This window comes from Anser brachyrhynchus, assembly GCF_964034855.1.
Source record: "Anser brachyrhynchus genome assembly, chromosome: 1".
NCBI classification, from domain to species: Eukaryota; Metazoa; Chordata; class Aves; order Anseriformes; family Anatidae; genus Anser; species Anser brachyrhynchus.
The window spans coordinates 58,540,258-58,561,547 of record NC_137694.1 but is presented as its reverse complement, the minus strand read 5'-3'; the positions used below and the strand labels follow the sequence as shown (position 1 = coordinate 58,561,547).

Sequence of the window (21,290 nt, the reverse complement as noted above, 5' to 3'; positions counted from 1 at the left end):
CAAAAGCAGAAAAGACAGACATTTATGGGGAATCAAACTTACCTTCTGTGCCTCAATGATTTCTTTTCCCAAGCTAATGGCGTAACAAATCTAGAAAGAGAAATGTATGTGAAGGTCAGGGTTTTTTTGTTTTTGTTACGGGTTTTGCTGCTTAATCAGGACTAAAACACAGAAGCATCGATGCAAACTTAGTTTTAAATACAGGTGTAAAAGGAGAGGTAGAAAACCAATTCACTGTAATAACTACATAAAAATAAAGCAGTCTTATTTCAAAGCTCTCTTAGAGATGAACTAAAGTTTATCTTTGTACTCAGTTTTTTTCTGTGTGTGAACTTTTATTCACTAAGTTATTTCCAAACCTGGGAATCTCCCCCAGTATGCCTCAGATTATTGTTGTTTAAGAGAAAAAATTCTTCAACATCTTCCTTATTTAGAAGTCTCTTATTACAAGACACGCAGCAAGCGCCGCAGTGCTGTTAACACAGTATGGCTGTCTTTTTGGTGAGAGCTTTCTAGCTGTATTTGTCTCACTATCACTGATAAATTCATTTTTTCAGTGTTTCATTGAAATGAAATAATTTCATTTTTTCAGCTAGACACAGACATGCTTTTCCATATCTCTTAATGCTTGTATTAGCAATCGCACCCTTTCCTTATAGCCAATGCAGCAGCACATACAACAGACTGGGGCCTTTTTAGACACAGGCCACTGCATGTTTACCTACTAAGAAATTTGGTTACTCTCCCTTCTGTCGTACTGCTTCCCAGATGTGTAAGCCAAGAAGCCCAGGACTTGTTTTCTAAATAAAGTATATTAATAAACGTTATGCAAACCTTTTCTCCTTCTGTGTTGCTCTCAAAAACGTATGCGCTCATGGATTCTTCTCCCGGAGTCTCACTGAGATGGACCACAAAACCAATCAGTCTCCTGTTATCCTGATGAGCAGCAAACTGTGTCACAGTGGCAAGTTCAAACTGGAAAATTATAATAAAAGAAGTCTTTTTTTAATCAGCATGCAGTAAGCTTGGTCAAGAGCTAAGGTTCATGTGACTAAGTATTCAATGCTGTGGTAGAAAAAACGGATTCAAAACAAAGTTACTTACACTTATTCGTGTAACTTGAGTTTGAGGATCTATTAACCTGCAATTGTGTGTAGGGAGAGAAAGAAAGTAAATGGTTTTAGAATGAGTCTTATCAGTCATTTCAAGGTGCTTTATAATAGTAAGGCAACCACTGAATCAATTTTACAGATGAGGAAATGCGCGCAGAATCAAATGCTTTAGCCATGACTTCAAGTCAGTCAATGGCAAAATTCAACTCTAGACCCTGACTGTCAGCTGCTTTACCTGTTGGTCACATCTTTCTGAATCACTAATTTGGTAAATATTCTGCCAGCACGAGCTAACGCCGTATGTGCCTGTACTAAAATGCAATCCAGCTGAAGTGGACATCTTGTCTAACCATATTCTACAGCAACAATACTGACAACAGGACAGAGCAATGCCTCTCTCGCTGTTACTGCATCTGAGGTAAGAGAATCTCTCACTGCGTTTTTCTTTTTGCATCTTTTCCTGTGTAGTTGTAGGGTCTTAGAAACCCAATGCATCCTATTAAATTTCAGTAGGATGTTCATACAACAAATCAGGAGGGCATTTCACAAAGTAAAGTGACTCTTGGGATCTTGCTCCCTTGAAGGGTGCCTTCTTTGGAAAAGCAAAAATTACTATCACAAATTGCATGAAGAGAACAGAATACTGACATGGGATAAGCAATGAAGATTTTACAGTACCTCAAGTTCTTGCTGGTGACCATGAGATGGGATTCAGTCATACGGAAGATGTTATGAATGGCACGAGCAGCTAACACTTGTCTCATAGCTTCATAAATCACCTCACTCGTGTCATCTGACTGGACAGCCATAGATCCTAAAAACCGAACTACGAACATCTGCTGCAAGAGTGAATCTGGAAGATAAAAGGCGTGAAAGCTTTCACTGTGCCACTCTGATTTGCCAGTAGCTGGAAAATAACCATGGAATTATTTTTTCCCCTTTGGAAATTCAACAGTAAACTCGTGGGTGGTGACTGTGTGAGTGATGGCTTCCTTCTATGAGCCAGGCGTCACTCTGACCCCGTTTTAAACTGCCTGAACTGGCAGCAAGCAGGAAAAAAGAAGCACAGCCGCTCAGCAGCTTTAAAAACTATAACTGGTCCTTTATGAATTGTTTGATTAGCCAGTGAAATTTACTTTGCTTATCTTGCTATCAGATGGAGGGACCACAACACACAGACTGTGATAAATGGATGGTTTTGCATGAGCCTTAGCTGCCAACAAACTCATTCTTTAAACTTTGTATATTCCTTGCTTTAATTTTATGACCTTCTAACCACACTGCAGGTAGTTCCACTGAGGTTTTCATTAAATCCTTCCCTGCTTATTGACTATCACCATAACTCTCTTATTTATAATTACATAGCCATTATGTGAAAAAGCTGTCATTTGATCCACCTCCCTACATGTTCAGTGGTGAGCAAGGTATAAAGCAGGATAAGCTCTGCTGAATGTGACAGCTCAAGAGCTACAAGAGCTGTGTCTATGTTGCACAAGACACCACCACAAAGACTGCTCAGCATTAGCTGAGCAATGGAGATCCACCTGTATAACCTGAGGCACAAAGCAGCCACTGAAGCATTGTGCGCTCTGCTGTGTCCCGCAGTGTGGAGGTGCCTGCTCCTCACAGCTCCTCTGTGAGCCATCCCACCTCACGCCGGGACAGCACGCTCAAGTGAGAGTTCAAATCACTACGGTCTGTTTCAGTTGTGCGAACAGTTTTCTGACAGGGGCTGCTGGTTCCAGACAGCGGTTGTTAGTGGTTGTAACTGGCACTGAGAATAGGTGCACAGGCAGAGTCTGACCTTACCCTACCAGCACACACAGCTCAAAACTGCTGCCTTGTACTGGCACGTCACTGGGAGGGGGGAAAGGAGGCAGCAGTAAGAAACTCCTTTCACTCAAAGAGACACGTTGCTGCTGCTAGCTATATCCTGTACTCTTCTCTGAAACTCAGATTGTGGATTTCAGAGTGCCTGTGGGTAAGACATGGATACTAAGCATTCTCAAACTTGAGCAGAGCTATAATACAGTCCCATCAAATCCTTTCTAAAGAATTCAACAGCTCCTCTTAAAAAAAAAAAAAAAAAAAAAAAGGACTAAAACCCAAATCTTTTTGCCTTTAAATTTTTGAAATAGAGCTAATCTGGAATACAGCTTGGACTATCAAGGAAAAAGCTGCCTGTCTTCATAGGCAGTGATATTTAAAAGACAGGCTTCTGAACCTAACTAGCTTTAGCTGTACTATAGGTTGTTACTGCTGCTTCGTGATGTCAGGTGCTTTCACTAAGAGACACCGGATAGGCTGACAGCTGAATTATGCCTAAGATCATGACTAACTTTATCTGGAAAAATGCAGCACTGACCTTCTTCCTCATTTTTGCTGCTGTCTTCGGATTCCCCAAATGGGTTTGCACGCCTGTGAAATAAGAATAAAAACTGGTCACCACATACAAACGCTGTAATACCTAATATTCTCCTCTGAAATCACTCAAAGCGACCAACTGCTGTCTCTGACCATACCTGCCACCTCTGTTCTGGTCCAGGAATTCCGTGGCAGGCAGTACAATATCAAACTGAATCGGTGTTCCAAGAGCAATGAGTTGTGTGGAGTCTTGAGCACCAGCTGATTCATTGGGCGTTGTTTTATCATTTTCTGTATTCCTTACATTCTGGCTAAAGTCAAAATGGAAAAAAAAAAAAGTTTCAATCATTGACACCATATCTTTGCTTTGGAATGGAGACAAGATTTCCAAAGATCCAAAAGAATCCAAAGTAGATTGAACCAGTATTCATTTAACATAAATAAGAGTATTTTTTATTTACCTATTACTGAGGACTCTAATAAAATCCTCATTTTATTTTTTATACCTAAAATTATTTGAAAAAAAAAAATATTGGTATATGAAACCTGACCGCAGACCAACTCTGTGGACTGACAGACAGGAAATAGGGTGCTGTTTGCCTCCCTGCCCTCTGGTGGACATATTTACAGTCACATTACCAGTGCAAACAGCAGACCTGAATTTGTTTCTAAGCCTGTAAATGGTGATCCTGCCATATTTTTGAGGTCTCACTTGGCCACAGGCTTATTACAAGGTGGTAGTTAACAAGTATTACATACTGAGCCAGACCTCTTCCTGCACCTTTTTCAAAGAGGATGAATTTGTAAGTTTCTTACAGCTACAGAAGTCGTCACTACATATAGTACACTGGTTTTACTAGCAACATCTTCTATTTCTACAAAGTTGGCTGTATACAGACATAAAAGTGACTTGTGAGATTAGTTATCAAGGAAATAGCTCGTTCCTTTGGCCAGTAAAATATCTGGTGATTAGAATTTTATACATAGAAAACTATCAAAGTGAAACAGCTATACCTCCTAATAAAATGAGAAAGAAAGTCACTTGACTGGCATTCCCCATGCCCACAGAGGAACTTTGGAATCTAAAAGCAGTCATAATCAAGGGAATAATAAATCATAATAAAGGCATTGGTCTGAGAGACAGATCTAGAAAAGGTTTGAATTTCTAGAAGTAAATACCTGAACACAAATATACAATTTTTTAACAAATCTTACAGAGAGTGCTCTTTGTGCAGAAGTCAGCATGAAACAAACTTGCCCTATTTTATTTATCGCATTGCTGCTGAAAGCAGGAATTTACTCCAACACGAGGCTTGAAAGCCAACTCTGATCATGGAGTCTGAAGAACTCCTACTGGGCAAGATGCTGGGATTATTAACAAAACAGATACAGAGAAACCATACATAAAATTCACATTTTGAATACAAGCATATCCTAGAGCATTATTAACAATTTTGAGGGGTGTGTGTGTGTGTGGCAGGGATCTTTATTGATTGACCTGAACGACCACAAGAGAACAAAAGCAACTATTTTAAAAGCCCTCGCAAGGCATAACCGTGTGTCAGACTGACAGGAATTGGTTGCAGTAATGTACGAGAATAAACTTATTTAAATGTATAGCGGGGGCTCTGCTGTATTATCCACATTACAAGTCATTCCCTCACTGAAAAATGGTTAGAAGTAAATCACTGTGCTTGTTTCAGAAGAAACAGCAAAAACACAATGGCACCTACAGGGATCTTCAAAGCTGCGATGTGGAGCAATAAGCATTACCCTCAACACTTTATATCTCTTCTGGCTTACAGTAGGAAACATCAGAAATAGAAGAATTTGCTGGAAATAAAAAAAGTTTGTAAAGCCAGAACCCAGACAGGCCTGGGTGACTGCTGCCCTGTAAAAGGAACACAGCTGAGCACACAGCAGGCTCTAGTCCATGAAAGTGAGCATTTTACCTGGAATGGTGAACTTCATGTTTTTTCCCAAAGGTAGTAATGGGAGTAACTGCTTGTAGGGCTGTCTGGTTTAACTTGATTGCAGCTGCCTAGGAAAACAAAACAGCAACTCTTTTACATATGTACACTGGGTGTATTGCCTTGTAAAGAACAACAGCAACGCAAGTTAGAAGGAATGGACTGAAATATGGAAACAAGCTCTTACCTCTGGATTGTCGGTGAGATATATCTGTCTGGAGATGTTGTTGATGGCACATATCCACTAGAAGGCAAAAATGAAACTCAGCTCTTCAAGCTCACTTGTATACAAAAATGACAAACATTAAGACAATATTTTTACCTCTTCATATTCCTTCTTGCTTTCTGCTTGAAGAGTTATACCCCTAAAATGTAAACATAGTGTATCAGTGCTAGCAGTGGACAGAAGGAATGTCTGGCTCCCAGTCTTATAATAAAGCCACCAAACTTTGTCTCTATTCACCATCAAAAGAACAAAAATCACAAATAAGCTGCAGCTAAAGCAGCTTTAAATACTGCCTTTGCTTTTCAGGCAGTTGTGGGGGAGGATGGGAATGAACATGGTTTTAATTTGGAAACAGCTTTCTGGAAACCCAGAAAGGCTTACAATTACAGCAAGCATGTTTTATACGACACAGCATCTGAAAGGGTAGGCATGGCCGGCTGTCCTCAAAGAAAACCTGTCTCATACGCTTTGCCCGTAGGAGTAGTAATCTGGAAGCAGTATCTTCTGTCTTCACAGTCTACAGCCATAACAGAGCAGTTGTCCAGGTCCTGAATCAATCCTCCAGCTACCGCTCCCCTCGGCTGACACATCAAGTTGCCACCTTGAGTGAAGAAATACAGTCTTTCCCAGGTTGTAGTCACCAGACCTGTTTTACTACAGAGAAGATGCAATGACAAAGACTCGTTGGTATTTAGAAATGACTCCAAATGACCTTATGAAACTTCAAACATACCCTGGTGCTAAAGTTGAACTTTATGTTCAGCCCTGGACATTTTTTAATGATGAGTCTGTTTAGAAGTAAAAACATCACCTATTCCTAGCAGAGACTAATCCTTAATAAAAGCTGGAGAAATAAATCAATTCTAAACATCCCAAGTTACTGCAGAGAATCTTTTTATCTCCTAGTTAAGGAATAAATGAATTATTAGTACTGAGTAACTGACATGAAATACTAGTAAGATTGATTAAAAAAAAAATATTTTCAGCTGATGAGCAGCATGAGCAGTTTCAAAACAGAGCCATCATAAGAAAAAGTGTCTTCTGCAAGTAGTACCTCATAAACCATCTCTTCCCTAGCTATGAAGTCCTTCCTATTATATTGTAATCCAGCTCTTAGAATGCTGCTAGGAATAAACAAATATCCAATACAAAGAAAAAAGAACAGAAAAGATTACTAGTCAAACAGGAATGACCTGAAGCTTAATCAATTACACAGGCTGGGTTACTATATGCCACCAAATTCTGCTGCTGTATATACATAGCTCCTGTGGAAGGTGATGGAAGATTTTATTTGGAAAATCTGCAGAAGTAACTCTACGTATGGCATACATTCCAAGTTATGCACTTGCATTGTCCACAAAACTTCTAGTTATGCAAACACGGTGGTTTATGAAAACCCATATTAAATACAAAATATAGCTGTTCTTTGTAAGCACTATGTTTTCATTAGCCCTAAGAAATGGGAACAATCTGAGCCCTGCCCCATAGGCTTCTAATTTTTAGCCAGCTGAACACAGGAAATATCCCTGAAGGTGAATTCATCCAGAAGTAAACTTCTGTGTTCAGGGAAACTGCCTCAAATGCCTCTAATTTGGTTTAAACTTCTAAAACATATTGTCAAAGATGACAGAAATACTTAGGAGCTGAGAGGTAAAGCTACCACAGTGAATGAGGAGTCTAAAACTTCATTACCTGAGGAGTCTTCAAGATCTAAAACAAAAATATGTAGCAACAAGTCGACAATTAAAGAAACGAGCAAGTAGAACAACCTTCTTACTTTCTAAGATTCAGGTAGCCAGCCTTCTGGATGAGGTTTCTATTGATAGCAGGTGAAGTTATATCAGAGTCTGGTGTGTAAACAGACTCATTAACTGAAATCAAGTCCTGCTGGGATATCCTCATTTTTTCAGCTTCAGCATCCAACTCCCCCTGTATGCTGGAAAACAAAACAAAACAAATCCAAAGCCATCATTAGTCAATTTATACCAGGTTATAGCTAACATCCATAACCCAACATGAACAAAAACACCAGCTGAGATCAAATATGAATCCAATTAAATGTAGAAAGCATTTGAGTAAAATCTCTTACTGGTTTGGAGAGTAATGAATGCAAAGATAAAATTTATTTTTAGAGTAGATTTTATAGGAAATGTAATATAAGACTACACGCCCAAGGCTTTCTCTAAGGACTGGATAAATCCGTTCAGTTAGGAAAGAATGGAAGAAGCAGCATACAATAGGGAACTGCTCCCAAAAAACGCCATCCGAGGCTGAAGAGACAAGATGCGTACACTCTGAAGATATTAACACTGGTTTAAGGAAAATATGGCTGTCTTTGGAGGCTGGTAGCAAAAGCACAGCCAGGATTTCCCCTTGCTCTTTATTTTGAAAGCCCAGCTTGAAGGTGTGTGAACTTGCTCTCAGTATGTCTCATATAGTAGCTATGCTTTTTTCCCCTCCAATTTGTGTTGAACATAAGTGTCTTCTTTCCCCAAACAGTATACAGAGATCAGAATTATTCTGTAAGCCTGAAATGAGTACACAAGGCATGTTGACAATGAAAAGTTATTTTTTTGAGACAGAGAGAAATCATCTAAAAGCAATGCATGTATGAGTTAACATGACTGAACACATACAAGTGGTGCTCTAATATAACAGCACAGTTCAAAGTAGGCTTTGCTATAGTATTTCTTGAGTTTCATAGAACAACTTCTTATTCCTGCCATAGTGTAACACACTGGAATTCCTGCAAATTCTCCTAGAAGCCATTTCCAAGCACGTGAAGATTAAGAAGGCAACTGGGAACAGCAAGCACAGATTTACGCCTGCCAACCCTGATTGCCTGCCGTGATGTGATGGCTAGCTTGGAGGACGTGAGGAGAGTAGTGGATGATGTTTGACTTGACATCAGCAAGACTTTTCACATGGTTTCCCATAGCATCCTTTTAGCCAAATTAGTGAAATACAAACTGGAGAAACGGACTACAAGACGGGTAGAAAACATGGCTGTTTTTGTAGAAAACATTAGGGTAGAAAACATTAAAGGGTTGTTATCAGTGACACAAAGCCCAACCGATATTCAGCTGTTAGTGGTGTTTCTTTTGGACCGATACTGAAGCCTACAGGTTTACAGTCTTTAATACGAGCTGGACAACAGGACAACAGCTGCACTTTCAGCAAGCATGAAGATGTCACCAGATTGGGAAGACTGATTGATAGCTATGCTAGAGTGGAGGGCTGCTGTTCAGAGGGGCCTTGACAAGCTGCAAAATGGTGCTGTTTTGGTGCCCCAGCACATGAAAGCCAGAAGCAAATTAAACCGAGTCAAGTGAAGGGCAACCAAGGTGGTCAGGAGGGCAGAGCATGCGACATGAAAAAAGGCTGCGAGAACTGCTTTTCAGCCTTATGAAATGAAGGCTAAGAGGAGCTCTTACTGCCAGCTTAACTACCTAATGGGAGAGCATACAGCAGATGGAGCTAGACCCTTCTTGGAGGCATGCAGCAACAGACATGAGAGAGCAGAAACAAATTGTGGCAAGATACTGTGTGTGTGTGATAGAGAGAAATACCTAAAACTGGACTGGATACAGCACTGAGAACTCTGCTGTAGCTGATCCTGCTCTCAACAGGTGACTGGATGAGATGACCTCTTGAGGTCTGTATTGCAGGAGCTGTCCTTTGACTTCCAGAGAAACATTATCGGTACGTATTTGATTTCTTTATTAACTTTTCCATACTTTAGGAGTTATTAACTGCATCCGGGCTATTAGGAAAACTCATGAGGTGGGAACATAACAGTATTTGTCACTGTTTATCTTAGAAGGCCATTAACCCTGGCACCTATGCTTTAAGGAACTTTAACCCCCTACTTGCATCCCAAGTGGTTAAACCTTTTGGAGTACGTGTGTGCATGATACAGGCTGCACAGACCCTGTATTTCTTAAAAATAAAAACTGTCCTGGCATCTCCATGGTTCGTGAGACTGGAATCTTCTTCCTAAGGCTCATTTCTCTTCTTTTGCTGACAGAAAAGCAAGAAAAAATGAGAATTCTGAAATTATTTCTCCATGCATTTGTGGCAGCTAAACAAATCGGTTACTGAGAATATGTCAATGATTTCTCCTTTCTAATGTGTTTTGACACTGTTAGCAGTATTTACTGTGTAAACGAAAATACTTTTAAATATGAAGAGTCAGTTTCGCAATCAGCTTAAATAGATGCAAGACCACATCACTGCTGACATTTCTAGCTGCACAATGGCTCTCATCAGCTTGTTGTTCCAAATGAAAACAAATGTGACAAATAAAAAGCTTTTAGCCTGTTTAGCAAGCAGATCTGACTCACTGAAGCCTTGTGATCCCTAGCACTAAAGGAGGAAAGGATTGGGCAGCAAGTTTTTCAGTGGCCGTGTAACCTTAAATAATGAAACCGAGTTCTGTCGGTAACTGCTGAGCTGCAGAGTCAATCAAGATTTTGCAAGCTTCTCTTTTGGGTTTTCCAAAGACATCACACAACATCACACAACTGCACTATTTATATTTGAGTTGTACTTTCCAGCTTTGCTGAATTAAACATGAAAATCAGACTGAGCAAACTAATTGAGCAGCCTATTTTTGCTTCCATTCAGTATTGTGTACTGTCCCGAGTGCAAACCCACCCAAGTTTTCAACAAGGGCTTATTCTACAGCGACAATCCAGTGATAAGATCCTAACTGTGCCTGTGAGACACTGGCAGCATGCTCTACCTTTAATAATGTACGCTATTTCAAGGGAGTTTAAAATCTGTCCTCCAATCTGTACAAATGCTATGTAGACTGTAGAGGAATTTATTTGAGAATTGAGCATAAAAAGATATATAAATAAGCATAAAGATATAGGAAATAAAGAATCATTTAGTAAAAGAATCTCCTACACAGGGAGATTACTGGTAACACTGTTCTCAAATTAACAAGCATGCATTATTTAAAATGCCACCAGAGTCAGAATAAGTAATGACTTAGATATACTCCAATATGAAAGGTATGAAGCAATAAAGCGAAGGATTCAGCCTAGTGTTCCAGCTGATTTAAAAGAAACGATGAGTGTTCTCTCTAATATGATTACATTTTAAATGTAAAGTTTATAACATTTACAAGGACTTAATTATAAAGAGAATGTCAATCTCCACTACAAAAAGAGGAGGACTAAGAGAGGGAACAAAGAAAAAATAATCTCAAAAGCAGGAGCACAAACATGGGGCACTTTATTGAAATAGGGACTTAAACAATTCATGTTGAACTCAGTGGACTGATAGAGGCTATTCCAGACGCAATGCGTATTGCCCAGGGCAAGCAGTTTTAGTTGCCTTGTGTATCTACAACATCAAACACTACAAGTCCTAAATCCTTATTTGGGAGGTTACTGTAACAACAATCCATTATTATTACAGAAGACCCAGCAAGTAAAAACACCTCTAATTCAGAATGCACTTTAGCTTTATTATATTAATTCTATTAACCCATTGCAAAAAAGAAAGCATTTGAGCACTTTACAAGATACAGTTCCTGGCTATATTGTAAAAACACCGTGCAGTGCACTGACAGCACTTTCCTTTACATGCACAAGCACACCCCCCTTTCCACCTGCTACTTTAACAGAATATGCCCAAAAATGCAATGCAAGCATGGAAGCACTCTCCTGAGCAAGAAACATGGGCGCTGCCTATTATGTCCTGAAGGTTTCAGTACTGTTGCTCAGAATTCAAAAGAACAACCAAAAAGAAGCAAAAGTATTGTTACCTTTGAACCATGTCTGAAACAGATGACAAAAAGCTGTCCATTCTTTTGGAAAACATCTCTGCTCCTTTCTTGAAAAAGTTGATCTGAAAAATACAAGTAAGGGACACTGGCATCATCTTGGTTCTGGCAGACAAATAACAGATTGCTGGAACTGTGTTAACAGTGATCCCATTATGACTGGTGCTTTGGGCTGGCAAACAAATGTGTGATTAAAATGACTTTGTTGACTCCTTGTATTTTTCTCTTTTGCACCTTCCCACCTGTTCATGTACCCCATTACACACACAAGCTATTGGCTGCTGACAGGTACGTTTCCAATGAATTGCTGAATGACTGCTAGGAGGGAACAGGCAGCCTTCTCCTATAATAGCACCGTACAGAATTGGTTCTGTGCCGTCATGAGCCACTGCATGCAATGCCAGCTTACCAAAAAGACTAGGACATAAATTGTCCATTAGATTTAGTAGTCCAACCTGGAAATTTATAAACTGCTACAGCAAAGTCAGACAAGAAAACGATGAAGTGTAGCTGCACTAGCGGAAGTCTCTAGGGCAATCGGTTATATCAACTACAGTTTTACCATGATTTTGTTCTGCTAAGGCCAAGTGCACTTTTTATTACAGATGAAGAGTCCAGTTTGCTGGTATGGCTCAGCAGGCATGCAGTAGCAGCAAAGCACTCAGTGTAGACTACCTTAGATTTCATTTCTGGCTGTGGGGTGCACAGTCGTAGTTAGGAACTACTGACAGCTCTGTGAATCATGGACACAGGTAGTGGTGTGTATGCAATTAATTATTTTAATTAAAAAAAAAAAAAGTGAGCTACTCCAGAAATAAATGCAAAAACATCAAAACAATTCTCTGCTGTTAAGCAATTTATTAGATATTTAATCCAATTTTACTCGTGATTCCACTCCTTTCCCCTATCTTTGGGACATAGGATTCATCTTGCCTGTAACTTAGATTTTTGCAACTACGTTCTTGACCACAGACTCCCTTTACAGACAAAGGAGAGAAAGCAGACTCTCTTCAAGAATGATTCACCTATTTATTTCAGAAATCTACTGCAGGAGGGAAGAGCCCTACATTCCACTGACAATAATAAGAGACTGCCATGCCTATCTTAGACGTTGATGTCAGTTTTCAGTCAAATAGAATCACCGAGTCAGTCAGGTTGGAAAAGACCTCTAAGATCATCCAGTCCAACTTTAACAAACCCTCTGTACTAGCCATGACTTCTAAAAATTCCTTATGGCCTGCTCGTTCTTTGGAAATGTGAAATATTAGGCATGTTTCAAGCAATTAATAAAGAAAATACATACTTTAAAAGCTAATGGGGGGGGGGTTCACAGTATTTAAGCATCAGTATCAACTGGCTTCTGGCTATTCAGTCATTCCTATGACAACCTGAGACTTTCCTGTATAAAGCAATGAGAGATTTTTTTTTCCAGATCAGGGAAGTTGTTTGGCTTCCATAAAAGGGAAACTGGTGCAGTTTTTTGCTCAGGATAAGTAATTATACACTAGAGAAGCAGTATGAATTTCCATGGAAAGCAACTGAATTCTCTTTAAGTACCTACTTTATATAGGACGCATTATCTGCAACAGACACAGGACACTTGACACAGTGATCCAGGTTGTAATCTCAAACAGACCATTGCATTCATTTTTTCTATTTTCATGGTCCAATTCTCATTGGACACTTTCTTTCATCAGTGTTGAAGCACAACAGACCCTTAAAATGGGCAAGTCATGAGAATCAAGTGCTGTGAAAGTACTAGTTTATTAATCTTCCTGACATCCCAGAGGGTCAGATTAACAGTATCACTGCTGCAATTTACAGATTTGAGAAATGTGCGTTCAGCCACTATGTCAGATTGCTGGCAGAATAAAGATTAGAAACAGGATTTCCCAGACTTATGCTCAATCCACCCTACTGTTCTGTCCTTCTAGTTCTCCAGTGGATGCTCTGTTCCCTGTCGTGTACACTCCTCATCAGTATGCTGAACATTATGTGCCAGGAGGGGAACTGCTACATAGGAGAGTTTGTGCAGACACAGAGTAAAGAGTAGGACTACATGCTGTCGTACAGATAACTTAGCTGTGAAAAGAATTAACCCCAGGCTGATTTTGCATACAAGTGCATGTAAATAAATATATGTGTAAATAAATGTATGTGTAATAGTAATTATTTTTCCCATTGCTATCTTTCCTGGATAGCTAAACATTCAACCATCTGCCACAAACAAAACCATTTGTTAGAACCTAGGCACGCTGAATAAAGTTGTTTTGTTTTCTTTTATTTTCATTTGTCAGCTCTCAAAAATAAATAAATAATTGAAAAAAAAAACAGAGCTACAATGTTTCACTTTCCCTGGGAAGGGTCTAACTGACAGAGTTGTTTTACTGCCCATACCTGTCCTCGTGTATATCCTAGCATAGGTTCCATCATTGCCACTCTCTTCCTGTACTGCAGAGCATTCAGGGCACAGTAATACTGCAGAGATGAAAGATGCTGCTTTCTCCTTGCATTTGCCACTTCTTTTGCCACTTCTGCCTTAAGCTAAACAAAAATTGATAAGAGGTTGGCAAAGTGTTATGGTGCATATGGATATATTCACTGATTATTTTCAAATTATCATTAAACAACAGTCATTACAGAACTTCTCCACATAAAAATGAAGGATGAGAAACTAACAAAGCAAATCCAAAACCCAAATCAACTTTGAGCCCTGCTATGTCAAGATACTTCAGCATTTGGACAGTCCCTGTGACTACAAACTAACTCAACTACCACAACTAACATTCTAGACCTGATCTCAATGCAAGAGATTTATTTGCAGCTGAGATCACAAGCCTGTAAGTGCAGAAAGCAGAGATGAATAATTCACAATACGCTGTATCACATTCTGTTCTTCAATGCACTTCCTTTGAAAGAGCATCCTGTAGAACTGAAGCACTCTTAAAGGACAGGGCCAATCATACATTTCCAGCATACAGAGGTATATTTTGGAATAGTGGTCCAGTGGGCAATGAAGAAGAAATGTAAAACAATCCCACCAACACGGTTTGGTGTACTGTAAATTAAATGACAATCCATACATAGAAATCTAGCAGGAAGGCAGATGTGAAACAATGGTATGCTTTATAAATAGCAGACACAAGGCTTCATGACATGATTTACAATGAATTGTACCAGTGACACAGCATCATCACATTAGCTGTACAACAGTAGGCCCATACAAATCTACTTATAGCCATTTGGATTGCGTCTGTCTGAAGAGCTCCTCTGGACCTGAAGGGCTCTAGTTCAGCAAAATACTTGGTCATTTGCCTTAGTTGGAGAAAACAGGTATAGCTTTGCTGAGTTGATGTCTAAAAGCTTTGTGTCTGCTTAGAAACTAAATCATGAGTACTCTTGAGCTAACATGGCTTTAACTGATGAACTCTCCAAAACTCGTAAGTGTATGTAAGGACTAGCTACAATGAAGACAGAACGGCTGATGAAAACTTTTCCTTTTCCCTTTCACGTTCTTTACCTTTTCATTTTCTTTCCTTTTCGGTAACCTGCTATACTTTGCCATGGACACGTCATGTTCTGTAGACAAGGAATATTATTTTTTTTAGAAATGTGATGTGTGTGTGCATAGATTAAAAATGTCTTCTGTGATATAACAGGTGCACACCATTAGAAACAAACAAAACCAGGAAACATACCATTGCTAGCAAGGCCAAAAAGATCCTTCAACGTGCTTACTTCTGGAAAAGAGAAATTGAATATTCAAAGTAAAAACTGCTGTAAACACTTTGTTCAACTGAGATGACTTATGGCACTGTTAATACCTAAATCATTCCAGTCCTTCCAAAGCAGAGATGCACACACAAGTCATGCCTATCTTTAAAATGATAATAAACCAGATCAGTTGGCTAGAGAAATTAACAGACAGATAGGAAAATAAGAGTCGAGTTAGTTTATTTGACTGAGCAAGTTATCACTGAAAAAGATTCCTTATCTGTCAGTGTCATTTACCCAAAGCATCGTTTCACTATGCTTGCTATCACAAAAGGCCCTCCACTGCCTTAAACGACCAGCAGTTCTGAACAGCCTGACAATGCCTATATGATATCAAGAAATCTAATGAAGTCCTAGAGACGCATGAACTAAGCCCCTTCCCTGTACATAATCTTCATCAACGTGGAACTTTTTTTTGGCTAAGCTTCTCTGTGAAAAGAAGTATTTGTCTAATCCATCCGATTGCTGGCTGTGATATTGACATAACAAACATTGGCCACCAGTTTCTGATGCAGGTAGGAGGAAGAGAAACTAAACAGGCAACTCAACTTTCAGTAGTGTTGGGTACAAATCGCTTTCAGTTCCCCTATCAATGTACGTTTAATTGGCAAAACCCTTCTCAGAAACCAACAAACTAAGCACATTCATAAGACCACAAGACCAGCTCTTATGCAACTCTGAAAAGAAAATGGGTAAACTGTAGGATGTCATCATGGTCTCTGATTATTTGTAACAACCTATTCAGAAATCAGCTTCATGCCACCTTTTTCTTCCCAGAACACTTCCACATGATTCTAATGCAGAATGACAGAAATTCTTCCCGTCTGTGACTAACTTGCACCTAAAGGTTTCTACAGTACTCAGTACATAACAAGATCAGAAGTAAAACAAGAACACAGTTTATCTTCTCTGCTTCCTTGTTTAATCCTATGATGAAATTTCAGTATGGCCAATCCTCTGCTAAAATCTACAATCTAATCTCTCTAATCTACAGATTGCATCAGAGCAAAACGGTGGTGGGGATGGATGGAGAGAATAAAAAACATTTTGACATCCAGGTAAGCTGAATAAACTTCTGTTTGTTGTCATGCACCAGCTAAGGCTTTAGTTGCATCTTCTTTTTCCGTCTCCTGTTATAAACTAGGGACAGAATCCATACAGATGGGACCAGATTCACTGCATCAGGGAGGCCTCGTTAAAGAGGTGTGAGAGCATTTATAGAATCAGCATCTGAGCACCCAAATACTGCTACATACTTGACACTAGATTATGAACAAGATACCCATTTTTATAAGTACCTTGGTATCTCCCATGGTTTCAAATAAGATGCTATGATATCTTAAACCTATAATAGTCACTATTTTGCTATTTATTTATTTCATCTCCCATTAAAATGATGTTTTCAAAAAATATATAAGCAGGAGAGTAAACTCAGCATGAGAAACGTTGGTTGTTTTTTTTTTTTTTTTTGAAAGCCCTGGAAATGCTGCAGTAAGAACTCGTGTTTCTGATGCATATGTAGGTTACAGCGTCCTTGACCTTGACTATCAACTTGTCTCTTTTGAAATTACAACAAATGATTGCACTCCTGCTTTACTGTTTAAGGAATTTCCAAGTTTGCACAATCAGGTTACTTGGAACTACCCGTGGATGGAAGGGGCTTAAAGAGAACTAATTGCTTACAAGGAAGGGAATATATCATACTATGAAGTTGAAAGAGCTTGTGATTTTTCAAACAACCCCAAACTTTGGAAGTGGGACAAATGTTGTTTGCAAGCCAGATACATTGCTAAATTTCCCTGCTTTAGGCAACTGTAACATCACTGGCTTCAGTGAAATTACACTCCTGTCAAAGTGGAGTGACCCAACAAAGAACAAAGTTGTGTATTTTCAAACTTGCACCACACAGGGCATAACCTATAAGTGGCGAAACTGCACTATTTATGTCTGAGTAAAAGCACACACCTGTAAAGGAAATTCTGTAGCAGAAAACAAAACAAAACAAAACAAAACAAAACTTTTCTGTGAATTACCAGAAGAACAAATTATATGGCATTATGCCTTAGCTTATGACAAAATAAGCAAGAAGGAACACCAAGAGGAAAATTAAAATTTAAAATAAAATTTACCTGTGAGATCCTTTTCCCGAAATTGTATTATTGGGAGAACCATTGTATCTGCAAGCTGTTTTGCCAATTCAGAATGAAGAATATTGAGCTAAAACAGAGAATAGAGGAATGTTCTAAGACAGAATGTAAATAAAAAGAATAACATACACTGTCTGTTACTTAACTCTCTGTAACTGGTGTTTATACAGACTAAAAAAGCACATGTTGGTAACCTTAATCACGAGCAATACAAAATTCTTAGCAAAGCTCTCACCAAAAAAAAAAATTACAGAAAGTCCGGTGGTTTTATATTTCTACCATTTGGGATCAGAACTATCATATCAACACCACCAAGTGTCATTATTGTTCACAGAACCACAGAACCGTTTAGGTTGAGAAGGACCTCTTGAGATCACCTAGTCAACCTACCTTGCTCAAGTAGGGTCAGCTGGAGTAGGCTACCCAGGACCATGTCCAGTCAGGTTATGAGAAACTTCACAGACAGAGACTCCATAACCTCTTCTATTCATAATACTTGAACTCAAATGTCTCCTAATAAAATAAGTGACTCCTCTGGTCTTTCTGCGTGCATTTGTCAACATCAACATGCACTTTTCCCAGTAAGAATTAGATGACCACAGTGACCTTTTTCCACCAGAAAAATTAGCACCAAATTCTACGTAACACATCCTACTCCCATTTCCACGTAGGCTGAGGCAGACCAACAAGCCCCAGTGGTTAAACTATGACCACAATAATCACGTTACTATAATCGCTCTATTTTCCAACCTAGCATCTACCGCAGCTTTCTGGTGAACACTTAAGCACCCACTGCAGGTTTTCATTGTAACCCCTGCTTCCTCAACACACATGGATGCACACAGATGCAAGGCGAGTTTTTTAAAAAACCTTTTAAAGATATACATACACATAAGTATTTGTGTAAGATCTATATATCTGTATATCTAACCTACAAAATGTATTTCTCCCATGGAAGTAAATGTATACAAACTCTTTCAAAAAAAGAAAAAAAGACTCATGTTTATACATCACCTTACATAACTGAGTTCAGCCATCAGCTAGAGTTGTTAAGCCCTATAATAATAAAGTCAGCTTTGGAGGAACAAACTACAGAACGATGATCCACAGGAGAACCATCTAAATTAGAGCATGGCCCCAGCACTCTACAGCTTTTGAAGAACCACACCTGCCATGTGTGCCCAGCAGACAAAGATGTAAGGTACTTCCATGTACTTCAGTGCTTAAAACATATTTCTGTGAGACAGATGGGGATTTTGCACTAAGTGGTTAATTCCTGCCTACCGTTTTATAAGGATACAAGAATTTTTCATTTCCCACATGCTGTATTAGAGCAGTTCACTTGATGATTAATTCTAGTGAGCAACCCAGCGGGATTTCATCTGTAATTTGCTTCTATTAACCAGATTTTGTTAGGCTCTATACCACAGAGTTACAGTTCCACTTCCATGACTAGAATCTCCTTCCATCCAGGAAGGTTACCCAGGACACAATCACAACAGGGGGCAGTATTTTACCTTCACAGCATTTTCCTGTTGTGATTAGGGTTAGGTAGGTAAGGATGAAGTCAGTATTTCCCACTCAACAACACAGAACTAAACCAGGGCAACTCAACACCTGTAGAAAGGACAACTGGAAAAGAGATACAGGGGTTAGCTAACACACGTGAAAGGAGGTTGAGGAATGGAACAGGTTCCTGTGAGGGAAAATGTGACTGACAGAACTGAGCAGCAAGGTTCTCCACTTTCAGCCCACAAAAGGGATGGTTCTCTTGTACCTGGGGAGGAGAATGTACTAGTTTTCATCTATTAATAAATCACCAAGACAAGTACAAGACTTGTGACAGTAAATGTTCTTTTCAAGTATATCCTGACTGCAGGCATGCAGCAGGATAAGGCTAAGGGCAAAATTAATCCTTGGAATTCCTCCCATTATATAATTAGAGTTATCCATGGAATGAGAACAGCTCTAAAACTTTTAACTTATTTTTTGCCCTGCAACCCTCTTTATTCTCGTCTTCCCAAAAGTAAACCTCGTTATAGCCCTTTGCCTTCTAAGTGAAGGTTAGAAGTAGACTAAAGAACAGCACTTGTCTCATGACACACAGTCCTGCTCACACCAGAGAGAATGATGTAACAAACGATACTGAAGCAATAAGAACCCAGACACTGACATTAGAATGAAATGTTATATGGGCAGGTCTAACAAGAGCACATTTAAGAAGACACCTGCTACTTAGCCACAACCTATGGAGGGAGTGTAGAAGTGTTCAGCACATACAGCTGTAGTAGCTAACCTGCCTTCAGCAGACCTTTCTGCAGCCTCCCCAGACACCTTTGGATTCTCTGTGATCCTACAGTAAATAAGCTGCAACTGTACCACTGCACAGCTGTTCTGTGCCCATCCCTGGATGGTTTGGGCTCAAACTGCAGTATTCAAAGCTTGAAAATATAAATATGATTTTTTTCCCAGTCTACCTGAACCATGTCCTGATTCAGTCTCTTTTCTAATTCCCCTATTTAGTAAGTTCAGCTTTGCTCTGAGAATAGCATGTACGAGGAAGCCACAGACCCAGCTCTAGTGATCTGCAGATCTAAAGAGACCACTACTAAAAGGTGGTATTATACTTCTTTCTACCACTGCTTAAATGATTCTATAAAACTCTCACACAATCTGTCCTTCAGAGGGAAGGCTCAGAACCCAAAGGGCAAAGATCAAAAGAAAGAGCTCCAATATTCCATTAACATTGTAATAATAGAATAATAGCAGTTCAAATTACCTCATCCACAACTTTTGAAAAGTAATGAAGGGTGGATATCACTTCTTCATCTCCTTTCCCTAAGGCAAAATGCTGAAAATAGAAACAAGTATTTGGTTAGTAAATCAACAAAGCTGAGTATAAGACACAAGAAGTGTTTTACTACAAAGGTAATAAATACTTTTACAAAATGCAGTAAAACTAAAAGGAAAAACAACAACTCAATATATATATATTCTTTATGCACTGCTACTCTTGTTTTAAATTAATGGATTTTGGACAACATGCAATTAATGCTTACTAGATTCATCTTAACTTTATACAGTAGGAACAAACTGGCTTCTATCTTCGTAAGTCTACTAACTCACATCATGCACTTTTTTTTGTCTTGTTTTTGTTTTGTTTTTTGTTTCTTTTAATTTTAAAGATGCTGAGAAGTGACCCAATTCCCTTGAAGATCCTGGGGAATTTTACAACAGTCTTCACATGAAATCAAATAGATCCAATGCCCTGAGCACTTCTGGAAACCACACTCTTTGAAGAGGCTTCTTTTCAAGCGTGGACGAATAAATCAGAGGCACAGTGTTGAACATACCTGCTTTTCATAGGCAAGGAGCTGCTTCGAAAGCTGTTGCGTGGCAAGACACATTTCATTCTACAAACAAAAGTTACACATTAATACAAATAATGACAAATCTTTAGCTCTGCTGTTACTACTATTTCATAACCAGCCTCTTGACTGAATCTGCAACTACTCAGACAAATGTTCAGTTGCATGTAAACAAACAGTCCCAAAATACCTGCATAGAGAAGCAGTAATATCAGGTACATTTCACACATAATCAACACGCAGCTTATTTCAGCTTAACCTCCTTGAACAGAGGTGAAATTTGTCATTTTGTTTTCTTCCAAGATAGAATCAGAACGACCTCAAACATGTAAGCTGTCATACTAGCATAACAATGTTTCATATTCATTAATCATCTTTCTCCAAAATCTACAGGAATAAAGAGAACCCACAGATGTGCCTTTATATAATGTGATCATGCTCAGGGAACGTACTGGTATAATTAAACTGCATTAAGTTGATACAGGAGTACAAGACGCACGTAATTCTGTACTTTTATGGCTAAACTGCCCAAAGA

General features: G+C 39.0%; 1 protein-coding gene across 1 annotated transcript in view; it reads right to left on the bottom strand.

Annotated features, from left to right (window-relative positions):
* The window catches only part of APPL2 (adaptor protein, phosphotyrosine interacting with PH domain and leucine zipper 2), a 37,665-nt gene that overhangs the window by 1,699 nt on the left and 14,676 nt on the right, over positions 1 to 21,290 (bottom strand). Inside the window, exons 3-20 of the mRNA XM_080575245.1 lie at positions 20,741 to 20,800; positions 20,167 to 20,238; positions 17,370 to 17,457; positions 15,165 to 15,206; positions 14,987 to 15,045; positions 13,864 to 14,010; positions 11,449 to 11,531; positions 7,450 to 7,608; positions 6,138 to 6,326; positions 5,769 to 5,811; positions 5,634 to 5,690; positions 5,429 to 5,517; positions 3,635 to 3,787; positions 3,478 to 3,530; positions 1,791 to 1,965; positions 1,105 to 1,141; positions 835 to 975; positions 43 to 90 (exon numbers count right to left, since the gene is read on the bottom strand). Of these exons, the coding sequence (XP_080431371.1) occupies positions 43 to 90; positions 835 to 975; positions 1,105 to 1,141; positions 1,791 to 1,965; positions 3,478 to 3,530; positions 3,635 to 3,787; positions 5,429 to 5,517; positions 5,634 to 5,690; positions 5,769 to 5,811; positions 6,138 to 6,326; positions 7,450 to 7,608; positions 11,449 to 11,531; positions 13,864 to 14,010; positions 14,987 to 15,045; positions 15,165 to 15,206; positions 17,370 to 17,457; positions 20,167 to 20,238; positions 20,741 to 20,800 (1,695 nt within the window). The remainder of the gene's footprint in view (positions 1 to 42; positions 91 to 834; positions 976 to 1,104; positions 1,142 to 1,790; positions 1,966 to 3,477; positions 3,531 to 3,634; positions 3,788 to 5,428; positions 5,518 to 5,633; positions 5,691 to 5,768; positions 5,812 to 6,137; positions 6,327 to 7,449; positions 7,609 to 11,448; positions 11,532 to 13,863; positions 14,011 to 14,986; positions 15,046 to 15,164; positions 15,207 to 17,369; positions 17,458 to 20,166; positions 20,239 to 20,740; positions 20,801 to 21,290) is intronic.